General features: G+C 45.9%; 1 protein-coding gene across 1 annotated transcript in view; it reads left to right on the forward strand.

Moving 5' to 3' along the window:
• The window catches only part of cadm2b (cell adhesion molecule 2b), a 204160-nt gene that overhangs the window by 99369 nt on the left and 90908 nt on the right, over positions 1–13883 (forward strand). Inside the window, exons 3-4 of the mRNA XM_064985407.1 lie at positions 7165–7317; positions 8253–8390. Coding sequence (XP_064841479.1) covers positions 7165–7317; positions 8253–8390 — 291 coding nt within the window. The remainder of the gene's footprint in view (positions 1–7164; positions 7318–8252; positions 8391–13883) is intronic.

Raw genomic sequence — 13883 nt, forward strand, 5'->3', positions numbered from 1 at the left:
CACTGGAATTTGGATGTGATTGTGACGGATCTGTCCGGCATACTGGGCACCTGGCAGGGGTGGGTTGGGTTCGATGCTGGGATGAGAGAGGGAGGAAGAATAGAGAGGGGGAGGGAGGGAGGAGGGAGGAAGAGGGAGCCTCCCTGGCCCTGTGTAGAGTGAGTATGAGGAGAGGGGAGAGAGGAGGGAGGAAGAATAGAGGGAGGGAGGGAGGGAGGGAGGGAGGGAGGGAGGGAGGGAGGGAGGGAGGGAGGGAGGGAGGGAGGGAGGGAGGGAGGGAGGGGGAGCCTCCCTGGCCCTGTGTAGAGTGAGTAGGACTTCCCAGAGGGGGAGGGGAGAGAGGAGGGAGGAAGAATAGGAGGGGAGGGAGGGATGGAGGGGAGGGGAGAGAAGGAAGGAGGGAGCCTCCCTGGCCCTGTGTAGAGTGAGTAGGAGGAGAGAGGTGGGAGGAAGGATAGAGGGAGTGTTGGCCCTGGACCAGTGGCCCTGGATCTCTGCAGTCATAGATAAGAATTGTCTTTGGGTTATTCAAACCTTGATACTGTACATCTCAGCACATCAATCTGTCAATAGCCTCCCCCCTCTGCCTCCCCGCTGTGCCTCCCCGCTGTGCCTCCCCCTGTTTCTCCCTTCTTCCTTCCTTCGTCCCCCATCATCTCTCTCTGTGTGTCAGGGAGACAGAAGGAGACTCATCTCTCTCTGTGTGTCAGGGAGACAGAAGGAGAGAGAAGGAGACTCATCTCTCTCTCTGTGTCAGGGAGACAGAAGGAGATGAGCCAGAGGAAGTGTGTCATCTTGTTCAACTCTGATATCCTCCAATACAATCTCTCTGCTCTGTATCTCAGAAGCCCTGAACAGTGTTATCTTATACCCCAGAACCTCTCTCATCTCATATGTATCCCTACACCAAGACCAAGACCACAGCACCTCTCTCCTCTCATCCGTATCCCTTCACCAAGACCCCAGCACCTCTCTTCTCTCCTATGTATCCCTCCACCAAAGACGGGCTGTTCTCAGATGCCTTTGGGCACATACACACACACACACACACACACACACACACACACACACACACACATACATAGGATGCTCAGCTACAAAGACAAATCCAGAATGCTTTGTTTCCTAGGATGCAGTTCACCATGATGTTTGTTTTAAACCTCAAAGACTGGCAGATTAAAGCTGTCGTTGTTCTCTTCTTCTCTCTGGCTGATTAAAGCTGTAGTTGTTCTCCTCTCTGGCAGATTAAAGCTGTAGTTGTTCTCTTCTTCTCTCTGGCAGATTAAAGCTGTAGTTGTTCTCTTCTTCTCTCTGGCAGATTAAAGCTGTAGTTGTTCTTCTCTCTGGCAGATTAAAGCTGTAGTTGTTTTCTTCTTCTCTGGCAGATTAAAGCTGTAGTTGTTCTCTTCTTCTTTGGCAGATTAAAGCTGTAGTTGTTCTTCTCTCTGGCAGATTAAAGCTGTAGTTGTTCTCTTCTTCTCTCTGGCAGATTAAAGCTGTAGTTGTTCTCTTCTTCTCTCTTGCAGATTAAAGCTGTAGTTGTTCTCCTCTCTGGCAGATTAAAGCTGTAGTTGTTCTCCTCTCTGGCTGATTAAAGCTGTAGTTGTTCTCTTCTTCTCTCTGGCAGATTAAAGCTGTAGTTGTTCTCCTCTCTGGCAGATTAAAGCTGTCGTTCTTCTCTTCTCCTCTCTGGCAGATTAAAGCTGTAGTTGTTCTCTTCTTCTCTCTGGCTGATTAAAGCTGTAGTTGTTCTCTTCTTCTCTCTGGCTGATTAAAGCTGTAGTTGTTCTCTTCTTCTCTCTGGCAGATTAAAGCTGTAGTTGTTCTCCTCTCTGGCAGATTAAAGCTGTCGTTGTTCTCTTCTCCTCTCTGGCTGATTAAAGCTGTAGTTGTTCTCCTCTTCTCTCTTTCAGATTAAAGCTGTAGTTGTTCTCTTCTTCTCTCTGGCAGATTAAAGCTGTAGTTGTTCTCCTCTCTGGCTGATTAAAGCTGTAGTTGTTCTCTTCTTCTCTCTGGCTGATTAAAGCTGTAGTTGTTCTCTTCTTCTCTCTGGCTGATTAAAGCTGTAGTTGTTCTCTTCTTCTCTCTGGCAGATTAAAGCTGTAGTTGTTCTCCTCTCTGGCTGATTAAAGCTGTAGTTGTTCTCCTCTCTGGCAGATTAAAGCTGTAGTTGTTCTCTTCTTCTCTCTGGCAGATTAAAGCTGTAGTTGTTCTCCTCTCTGGCTGATTAAAGCTGTAGTTGTTCTCCTCTCTGGCAGATTAAAGCTGTAGTTGTTCTCTTCTTCTCTCTGGCTGATTAAAGCTGTAGTTGTTCTCTTCTTCTCTCTGGCTGATTAAAGCTGTAGTTGTTCTCTTCTTCTCTCTGGCAGATTAAAGCTGTAGTTGTTCTCCTCTCTGGCTGATTAAAGCTGTAGTTGTTCTCCTCTCTGGCAGATTAAAGCTGTAGTTGTTCTCTTCTTCTCTGGCAGATTAAAGCTGTAGTTGTTCTCTTCTTCTCTCTTGCAGATTAAAGCTGTAGTTGTTCTCTTCTTCTCTCTGGCTGATTAAAGCTGTAGTTGTTCTCTTCTTCTCTCTGGCTGATTAAAGCTGTAGTTGTTCTCTTCTTCTCTCTGGCTGATTAAAGCTGTAGTTGTTCTCTTCTTCTCTCTGGCTGATTAAAGCTGTAGTTGTTCTCTTCTTCTCTCTGGCAGATTCAGCTATAACACAGGAGGTTGGTGGCACCTTAATTGGGGAGGACGGGCTCATGGTAAATGGCTGGAGCGTAATCAGTGGGACTGTATGTATCCAATTCATCTAAACACCTGATTTGCCTCCATTCCGTTTGATCCGTCCCAACCATTATTATGTACTGTCTTCCCCTCAGCGGCCTCACATGCTCTACAATTAGCCTCGTTGTTCATGTTAATAATTATCGTGAGTAACTGGGAGACGACAAGGTGTTGTTAACGAGGAACTTGTAATCGCTTTCTTAGATGTTCAGTGTTGTTCTAGGTGGTATTTTCAATTAAGCAACTGAAACAACCCGTGTCTGATATGAAGAATGGTGAATCATTAAGACCTTTAATGTCTTCATAACCTCCCTCATTTGTCCAGTGTGATTAGAAGATCGTGATTAACAAACGATCAAACTAACGATACAAAGCAATTACCTCAACTGCTACCGGAGGCTACCGGAGGACACCCCCCACCCCGACCCCAACAGCCGCCCACCCACCCCTGGGTGCACATTTTGTTTTTTCCCCGAGCACCACACAGCGGATTTAAATAATCAAAGCTTGATGAGGAGTTGATTATTTTTCATTATTAGTTGATTATTTTTAATCAACTGTGTAGTGATATGGCAAAAAAAAAAAAAAAGTAAAAACAACAACTTGTACCCAGGAGGGGCCCAGGACCGAGTTTGGGAAACCTTGGATTAGATGCCAACACCATGTTCTTAGGCGACCACCAAATTAGGTCTATTTGGTGAATTTGACTTTGACCAATAAATATGCCCTCCCAACTTTAACAATCAGGAAGAGGAAAGTAATTCAGCATATTTAATGTATAAATGCAAAGATATACAGTAATACCAATGCACTTCCGAATTAATTAACTTAATATGCAAGTCAGCGGTGTATCTGAATATCTTATTCATGTCAAGTAAAAAAAAAAAAAACAAGTTTCAGGTTTGATGTGATTTTTCAAATATGTGGCTATAGAGACAGTAGTGAGACGATGTGTCTGTGGTGATATTTGACTGGTCTGTGGTGATATGTTCATTGAGGTGTGACTGGTCTGTGGTGATATTTGACTGCTCTGTGGTGATATTTGACTGCTCTGTGGTGATATGTGACTGGTCTGTGGTGATATTTGACTGCTCTGTGGTGATATTTGACTGCTCTGTGGTGATATTTGACTGCTCTGTGGTGATATGTGACTGGTCTGTGGTGATATTTGACTGGTCTGTGGTGATATTTGACTGCTCTGTGGTGATATTTGACTGGTCTGTGGTGATATGTGACTGCTCTGTGGTGATATGTGACTGCTCTGTGGTGATATTTGACTGCTCTGTGGTGATATTTGACTGGTCTGTGGTGATATTTGACTGGTCTGTGGTGATATGTTCATTGAGGTGTGACTGCTCTGTGGTGATATTTGACTGGTCTGTGGTGATATTTGACTGCTCTGTGGTGATATTTGACTGGTCTGTGGTGATATTTGACTGGTCTGTGGTGATATTTGACTGGTCTGTGGTGATATTTGACTGGTCTGTGGTGATATTTGACTGGTCTGTGGTGATATTTGACTGGTCTGTGGTGATATTTGACTGGTCTGTGGTGATATTTGACTGCTCTGTGGTGATATTTGACTGGTCTGTGGTGATATTTGACTGGTCTGTGGTGGTATGTGACTGGTCTGTGGTGATATTTGACTGGTCTGTGGTGATATTTGACTGGTCTGTGGTGATATTTGACTGCTCTGTGGTGATATTTGACTGGTCTGTGGTGATATTTGACTGCTCTGTGGTGATATTTGACTGCTCTGTGGTGATATCTGACTGCTCTGTGGTGATATCTTCATTGAGGTGGTGACTGGTCTCTTTTGAAGCTGATGTAGCACCACGCTGTAACAGAAAGGTCATCTCAAACCTGTTGTCTCTCGCACAGCATTTCAGACACATGGACGCACACACTCACACTCGCAACACACACACACACACACACACACAAGCATACACACCTTTCTCAGGTAGATCATTTGACACAGCAGCACACATCCAGTGTTTCCCACTCAGCAGTAGTACCTGCTGTTACAGCCTGCCAGCCACAGGAGAGCACAGTGAGAGGCCTCTTCATATAATACATTTTACATTCTTGATCCTGCCTCTCCAAGGCACAGTCGTCCCTCTTTTCAGACACATCCCATCTAGCCCTACCTCTATACATTTCATTCTAACCCTATCTACAGACACTCCCATCTAGCCCTACCTCTATACATGTCATTCTAACCCTATCTACAGACACTCCCATCTAGCCCTACCTCTATACATGTCATTCTAACCCTATCTACAGACACTCCCATCTAGCCCTACCTCTATACATGTCATTCTAACCCTATCTACAGACACTCCCATCTAGCCCTACCTCTATACATGTCATTCTAACCCTATCTACAGACACTCCCATCTAGCCCTACCTCTATACATGTCATTCTAACCCTATCTACAGACACTCCCATCTAGCCCTACCTCTATACATTTCATTCTAACCCTATCTACAGACACTCCCATCTAGCCCTACCTCTATACATTTCATTCTAACCCTATCTACAGACACTCCCATCTAGCCCTACCTCTATACATGTCATTCTAACCCTATCTACAGACACTCCCATCTAGCCCTACCTCTATACATTTCATTCTAACCCTATCTACAGACACTCCCATCTAGCCCTACCTCTATACATGTCATTCTAACCCTATCTACAGACACTCCCATCTAGCCCTACCTCTATACATTTCATTCTAACCCTATCTACAGACACTCCCATCTAGCCCTACCTCTATACATGTCATTCTAACCCTATCTACAGACACTCCCATCTAGCCCTACCTCTATACATGTCATTCTAACCCTATCTACAGACACTCCCATCTAGCCCTACCTCTATACATGTCATTCTAACCCTATCTACAGACACTCCCATCTAGCCCTACCTCTATACATGTCATTCTAACCCTATCTACAGACACTCCCATCTAGCCCTACCTCTATACATTTCATTCTAACCCTATCTACAGACACTCCCATCTAGCCCTACCTCTATACATGTCATTCTAACCCTATCTACAGACACTCCCATCTAGCCCTACCTCTATACATTTCATTCTAACCCTATCTACAGACACTCCCATCTAGCCCTACCTCTATACATGTCATTCTAACCCTATCTACAGACACTCCCATCTAGCCCTACCTCTATACATTTCATTCTAACCCTATCTACAGACACTCCCATCTAGCCCTACCTCTATACATTTCATTCTAACCCTATCTACAGACACTCCCATCTAGCCCTACCTCTATACATTTCATTCTAACCCTATATACAGACACTCCCATCTAGCCCTACCTCTATACATTTCATTCTAACCCTATCTACAGACACTCCCATCTAGCCCTACCTCTATACATTTCATTCTAACCCTATCTACAGACACTCCCATCTAGCCCTACCTCTATACATTTCATTCTAACCCTATATACAGACACTCCCATCTAGCCCTACCTCTATACATTTCATTCTAACCCTATCTACAGACACTCCCATCTAGCCCTACCTCTATACATTTCATTCTAACCCTATCTACAGACACTCCCATCTAGCCATACACACAGACACGCCCATCTAGCCCTACCTCTATACATTTCATTCTAACCCTATCTACAAACACTCCCATCTAGCCCTACCTCTATACGTTTCATTCTAACCCTATCTACAGACACTCCCATCTAGCCATACACACAGACACGCCCAACTAGCCCTACCTCTATACATTTCATTCTAACCCTATCTACAGACACTCCCATCTAGCCATACACACAGACACGCCCAACTAGCCCTACCTCTATACATTTCATTCTAACCCTATCTACAGACACTCCCATCTAGCCATACACACAGACACGCCCATCTAGCCCTACCTCTATACATTTCATTCTAACCCTATCTACAGACACTCCCATCTAGCCCTACCTCTATACATTTCATTCTAACCCTATCTACAGACACTCCCATCTAGCCCTACCTCTATACATTTCATTCTAACCCTATCTACAGACACTCCCATCTAGCCCTACCTCTATACATTTCATTCTAACCCTATCTACAGACACTCCCATCTAGCCCTACCTCTATACATTTCATTCTAACCCTATCTACAGACACTCCCATCTAGCCCTACCTACATATGGCTATGTTTCAAACGGCACCCTATTCCCAATATTGTGCACTACTTTTGAGTGGAGACATTGTCCCCTCATCTGAAGGAATGTGAACTTCATTGGATCCTATGAATGTGTGTCTGTGCCCCCCCCAGCTCTGTGTGCCTGATGGTCCTTCTTGTGTGTCCCACAGCGCTGTGTGTGTGTGTTTACTATGTGTTCACTGTGTGTTCCCCAGCCTTGAGGGACAACCGAATCGAGCTGGTTCGGGCAACGTGGGCGGAGCTTACCATCAGCATCAGTGACATCAGCCTATCAGACGAGGGCCAGTACACATGCTCCCTGTTCACCATGCCTGTCAAGACCACCAAGGCCTTCCTCACTGTACTGGGTGAGTGTGTGCGTCTGCATGTGTGAGTGTGAGTGTGAGTGTGTGTGTGAGAGAGAGAGAGAGAGAGAGAGAGAGAGAGAGAGAGAGAGAGAGAGAGAGAGAGACAGAGAGAGAGACAGAGAGAGAGAGTGAGAGAGAGAGAGAGTGACAGAGAGAGAGAGTGACAGAGAGAGAGAGACAGAGAGAGAGACAGAGAGAGAGAGTGACAGAGAGAGAGAGTGACAGAGAGAGAGTGACAGAGAGAGAGAGACAGAGACAGAGAGAGAGAGAGAGAGAGAGAGAGAGAGAGAGAGAGAGAGAGAGACAGAGAGAGAGAGAGAGTGACAGAGAGAGAGTGACAGAGAGCGTCTGCGTGTGTGAGTGAGTGTGAGAGTGTGTGTGAGAGAGAGAGAGAGAGAGAGAGAGAGAGAGAGAGAGAGAGAGAGAGAGAGAGAGACAGAGAGAGAGAGAGACAGAGAGAGAGAGAGAGAGAGAGAGAGAGAGAGAGAGAGAGAGAGAGAGAGAGAGAGAGAGAGAGAGAGAGAGAGAGACAGAGAGAGAGAGAGAGAGAGAGAGAGAGAGACAGAGAGAGAGACAGTGTAGGGATTAGGGTTCCGCTTGTATCTCTACACACCTTAGGACTGACAATTACCCAGTGCTAATGCTCCTAACTCAGACAGCAGTCGTCGTTTAATTGGTTGGACTGTTTAACGATCCCCTAAAGGTTGATGGGGAAGCATATTGATTTAGGCAAGAAGGCATCTCACTACACATGAAGAATGAATGTTGATTGAGGTTATTAGAAGGACAGTATTTGTAATGACATAATAGGGTTGTTCTGTTTTTAACCTAACGCTTTGTTATGTTAATACAGTTTTTGTTGACTGGGTGTTTTGTTGTTGTTGTTGTTGTTGATGATTTCGGTGTTGTTGTTATGAATTGTTGTTGTCCTGCAGGAGTCCCAGAGCGACCAGAGATCACAGGGTTCACTAAGCCAGCCATGGAGGGAGATGAGATCACTCTGATCTGCACCACGTCTGGCAGCAAGCCTGCGGCACACATCCGCTGGTTCAGAAATGACAAGGAAGTAACAGGTATGGGCAGAATGTACCAATAAGGAAGTAACAGGTATGGGCAGAATGTACCAACAAGGAAGTAACAGGTATGGGCAGAATGTACCAATAAGGAAGTAACAGGTTTTGGGCAGAATGTACCAATAAGGAAGTAACAGGTATGGGCAGAATGTACCAATAAGGAAGTAACAGGTATGAACAGAATGTACCAATAAGGATGTAACAGGTATGGGCAGAATGTACCAATAAGGAAGTAACAGGTATGGGCAGAATGTACTAATAAGGAAGTAACAGGTATGGGCAGAATGTACCAACAAGGAAGTAACAGTTATGGGCAGAAAGTACCAACAAGGAAGTAACAGTTATGGGCAGAATGTAAAAATAAGGAAGTAACAGTTATGGGCAGAATGTACCAACAAGGAAGTAACAGTTATGGGCAGAATGTAACAATAAGGAAGTAACAGGTATGGGCAGAATGTACTAATAAGGAAGTAACAGGTATGGGCAGAATGTAACAATAAGGAAGTAACAGTTATGGGCAGAATGTACCAATAAGAAAGTAACAGGTATGGGCAGAATGTAACAATAAGGAAGTAACAGGTATGAACAGAATGTACCAATAAGGAAGTAACAGGTATGGGCAGAATGTACCAACAAGGAAGTAACAGTTATGGGCAGAATGTAACAATAAGGAAGTAACAGGTATGGGCAGAATGTACTAATAAGGAAGTAACAGGTATGGGCAGAATGTAACAACAAGGAAGTAACATGTATGGGCAGAATGTAACAATAAGGAAGTAACAGGTATGGGCAGAATGTAATTTTAGGTGTGTGTATAAATAATGCCGGGCTGGCAACCATCTTGGTCCATTGTGGGTAATGGGGAGAGATTAGCTAGATTAGCCTGAGTAGCTAAGAGTACACATAACTCTGCCAAGAGGACAAATGAACACATCATGTTGCAAGACTCGTACACATGTGTAAAGTAACAACATACTAGCATGGAAAAAGACATGTAGTTACATTGTTTAAGCCTATTACATGTATACATGAAATATATACATGAACCCCAACAAAGTCCACTCACATCGCCATTCACACACTAACACACGGTTAGGAAGTCCAGGCTGGAGGCTGTACCACCTGTTGAGGTGGTGTAGAGTTCTTGTCCTTGTAGGAAGGGTCTAGTGGTGAGTTGTGTTGAGGTGGGGTTGAGTTCTTGTCCTTGTAGGAAGGGTCTAGTGGTGAGTTGTGTTGAGGTGGGGTTGAGTTCTTGTCCCTGTTTGAAGTGTCTAGTGGTGAGTTGTGTTGAGGTGGGGCTGAGTTCTTGTCCTTGTAGGAAGGGTCTAGTGGTGAGTTGTGTTGAGGTGGGGTTGAGTTCTTGTCCTTGTAGGAAGGGTCTAGTGGTGAGTTGTGTTGAGGTGGGGTTGAGTTCTTGTCCCTGTTTGAAGGGTCTAGTGGTGAGTTGTGTTGAGGTGGGGCTGAGTTCTTGTCCTTGTAGGAAGGGTCTAGTGGTGAGTTGTGTTGAGGTGGGGTTGAGTTCTTGTCCCTGTTTGAAGGGTCTAGTGGTGAGTTGTGTTGAGGTGGGGCTGAGTTCTTGTCCTTGTAGGAAGGGTCTAGTGGTGAGTTGTGTTGAGGTGGGGCTGAGTTCTTGTCCTTGTAGGAAGGGTCTAGTGGTGAGTTGTGTTGAGGTGGGGCTGAGTTCTTGTCCTTGTAGGAAGGGTCTAGTGGTGAGTTGTGTTGAGGTGGGGCTGAGTTCTTGTCCTTGTAGGAAGGGTCTAGTGGTGAGTTGTGTTGAGGTGGGGCTGAGTTCTTGTCCTTGTAGGAAGGGTCTAGTGGTGAGTTGTGTTGAGGTGGGGCTGAGTTCTTGTCCTTGTAGGAAGGGTCTAGTGGTGAGTTGTGTTGAGGTGGGGCTGAGTTCTTGTCCCTGTAGGAAGGGTCTAGTGGTGAGTTGTGTTGAGGTGGGGCTGAGTTCTTGTCCTTGTAGGCAGGGTCTAGTGGTGAGTTGTGTTGAGGTGGGGCTGAGTTCTTGTCCCTGTTTGAAGGGTCTAGTGGTGAGTTGTGTTGAGGTGGGGCTGAGTTCTTGTCCCTGTAGGAAGGGTCTAGTGGTGAGTTGTGTTGAGGTGGGGCTGAGTTCTTGTCCCTGTTTGAAGGGTCTAGTGGTGAGTTGTGTTGAGGTGGGGCTGAGTTCTTGTCCTTGTAGGCAGGGTCTAGTGGTGAGTTGTGTTGAGGTGGTGTAGAGTTCTTGTCCTTGTAGGAAGGGTCTAGTGGTGAGTTGTGTTGAGGTGGGGTTGAGTTCTTGTCCTTGTAGGAAGGGTCTAGTGGTGAGTTGTGTTGAGGTGGGGCTGAGTTCCTGTCCCTGTTTGAAGGGTCTAGTGGTGAGTTGTGTTGAGGTGGGGCTGAGTTCTTGTCCCTGTAGGAAGGGTCTAGTGGTGAGTTGTGTTGAGGTGGGGCTGAGTTCTTGTCCTTGTAGGCAGGGTCTAGTGGTGAGTTGTGTTGAGGTGGGGCTGAGTTCTTGTAATGGTAGGAAGGGTCTAGTGGTGAGTTGTGTTGAGGTGGGGCTGAGTTCTTGTCCCTGTAGGCAGGGTCTAGTGGTGAGTTGTGTTGAGGTGGGGCTGAGTTCTTGTCCCTGTAGGAAGGGTCTAGTGGTGAGTTGTGTTGAGGTGGGGCTGAGTTCTTGTCCTTGTAGGAAGGGTCTAGTGGTGAGTTGTGTTGAGGTGGTGTGAGTTCTTTCCCTGTAGGAAGGGTCTAGTGGTGAGTTGTGTTGAGGTGGGGCTGAGTTCTTGTCCTTGTAGGAAGGGTCTAGTGGTGAGTTGTGTTGAGTTGGGGCAGAGTTCTGATCTGTTGTCTCTCTACACCCCTGAGTGGTCAACTCAAGAACGGCCAGGAATAGGGGTTCTGTTGCCCAACCTGATAGGGCCTGTGAATGGCTGACCAGTGTTGAGGTGGGGACTGAGTTCTTGTCCTTGTGGAACCTGGTCCCTAACACAAAGGTATGAAATGGCTTTTGCCACTGGAGAAATGTGCCACATATGATCCTTGTTTCAGGAACTGGGTGAGTATGTGTTGAGGTGGGGCTGTTCTTGTACTGGTAGGAGAGTCATTTGAACGTAAACATGCATTTAAAAAAAAGTCAAAATTGTGTTTTTTTTTTCTTGTCCTTGTAGGAAATGCCTTCTGGAACGTGAACTGTCATGTGTCTTAATAACAAACTTGTAAATACTTATACAAATGTTAAATTACGAGCTTGTTTGGTTTAGTTTATAAAAGGTGTTGACGGGCTGAGTTCTTCCTCTGAAGAGGTCTAGTGGTGACCAAGTGTTGAGGTGGGGCTGATGTCCTCTGAAGAGGTCCCCAAGATGTAGGAAGTGTCCATGGTTGATTTAAAAACATCAACTGTATGAAATACAAAAAAAACAATAAACGTTCAAACCGTAAACAGTACTGTGTGGCGAGTTGACACGTGGGGCAAACACCCACAAACCAACAGTGGTGAGGCTGTGTTAAGGTGGGGCTGATTCTTGTCAATGTAGGCAGGGTCAAGTAACAACACCTGTGTTGATTGGGAACCACAGTTCTTGTCCTTGTAAAGGGTCATAGAAATACCCAAATCATTGAAAAACAAACATGAGACTTGTCCCACCCCAACTCACGTGGTGACCATACTGGGGCTGAATTCTGTCAAAACAAAGGAAAGTTGTGTTGAGGTGGGGCTGAGTTCTTGTCCTTGGGAGGAAGGGTCTAGTGGTGAGTTGTGTTGAATGGGGCTGAGTTCTTGTCCCTGTAGGAAGGGTCTAGTGGTGAGTTGTGTTAAGGTGGGGCTGAGTTCTTGTCCTTGTAGGCATGGTCTAGTGGTGAGTTGTGTTGAGGTGGGGCTGAGTTCTTGTCCTTGTAGGAAGGGTCTAGTGGTGAGTTGTGTTGAGGAATGGGCTGGTTCTTGTCCCTGTAGGAGAGGGCTAGTGGTGAGATGTGTTCAGGTGGGGCTGCAGTTCTTGTCCTAAGGAAGGGAATAGTGGTGAGTTGTGTTGAGGTGGGGAAGTTCTTGTCCCTGTAGGAAGGGTCTAGTGGTGAGTTGTGTTGAGGTGGGGCTGAGTTCTTGTAATGGTAGGAAGGGTCTAGTGGTGAGTTGTGTTGAGGTGGGGCTGAGTTCTTGTAATGGTAGGAAAGTGGTGAGTTGTGTTGAGGTGGGGCTGATTCTTGTCCCTGTAGGCAGGGTCTAGTGGAAGTTGTGTTGAGGTGGGGCTGAGTTCTTGTCCCTGTTTGAAGGGTCAGTGGTGAGTTGTGTTGAGGTGGGGCTGAGTTCTTGTCCCTGTTTGAAGGGTCTAGTGGTGAGTTGTGTTGAGGTGGGGCTGACTTGTCCTTGTAGGAAGGGTCTAGTGGTGAGTTGTGTTGGAAGGGCTGAGTTCTTGTCCTTGTAGGAAGGGTCTATTGGTGAGTTGTGTTGAGGTGGGGCTGAGTTCTTGTCCCTGTAAAGGGTCTAGTGGTGAGTTGTGTTGAATGGGGCTGAGGTCCCTGAAGGAAGGGTCTAGTGGTGAGTTGTGTTAATTGGGGCTGAGTTCTTGTCCTTGTAGGCAGGTCTAGTGGTGAGTTGTGTTGAGGTGGGGCTGAGTTCTTGTCCTTGTAGGAAGGGTCTAGTGGTGAGTTGTGTTGAGGTGGGGCTGAGTTCTTGTCCTTGTAGGAAGGGTCTAGTGGTGAGTTGTGTTGAGGTGGGGTGAGTTCTTGTCCTTCTAGGAAGGGTCTAGTGGTGAGTTGTGTTGAGGTGGGGCTGAGTTCTTGTCCTTGTAGGCAGGGTCTAGTGGTGAGTTGTGTTGAGGTGGCGCAGAGTTCTGATCTGTTGTCTCTCTACACCCCTGTGGTCAAAAGACGGCCAGGAATAGGGGTTCTGTTGCCCAACCTGATAGGGCCTGTAATTGACCAGGTTTGTGACTGGTGTCAAACTTATGGCATGGTCCCTAACACAAAGGTATGTAATGGCTTTTGCCACTGGAGAAATGTGCCACATGTTCCTTGTTTCAGGAACTGGGCGTATGTCGCACGTCACTACTTCACAGTCATTTGAACTAAACATGCATTTAAAAAAAATCAAAATGTGTTTTTTTTTTTCTGGCAGGAAATGCCTTCTGGAACGTGAACTGTCATGTGTCTTAATAACAAACTGTAAATACTTATACAAATGTTAAATTACAGCAGTTTGGTTTAGTTTATAAAAGGTGTAACGGCTCATTTCTTCCTCTGAAGAGGTGTAGCAGTTGGACCAAGATGCGTGGTGGTAAGTGTCCATGGTTGTTTATTTAAAAGCATCAACTGAACACTATGAAATACAAAAAAAAAAACAATGTGAACAAACCGCAGTGTGTAGACAGACACGGGAGGTTCACTACAAACCAACAGTGAAACCCAGGCTACCTAAGTATGATTCTCAATCAGGGACAACTAACGGGAGTTTCCTCTGATGGAACCACAGTGTGTAAGATAGAAATTCCCAAATCATAGCAAACATGTGCCCACCCCAAC

Source organism: Oncorhynchus masou, chromosome 13, assembly GCF_036934945.1.
Source record: "Oncorhynchus masou masou isolate Uvic2021 chromosome 13, UVic_Omas_1.1, whole genome shotgun sequence".
NCBI lineage: Eukaryota > Metazoa > Chordata > Actinopteri > Salmoniformes > Salmonidae > Oncorhynchus > Oncorhynchus masou.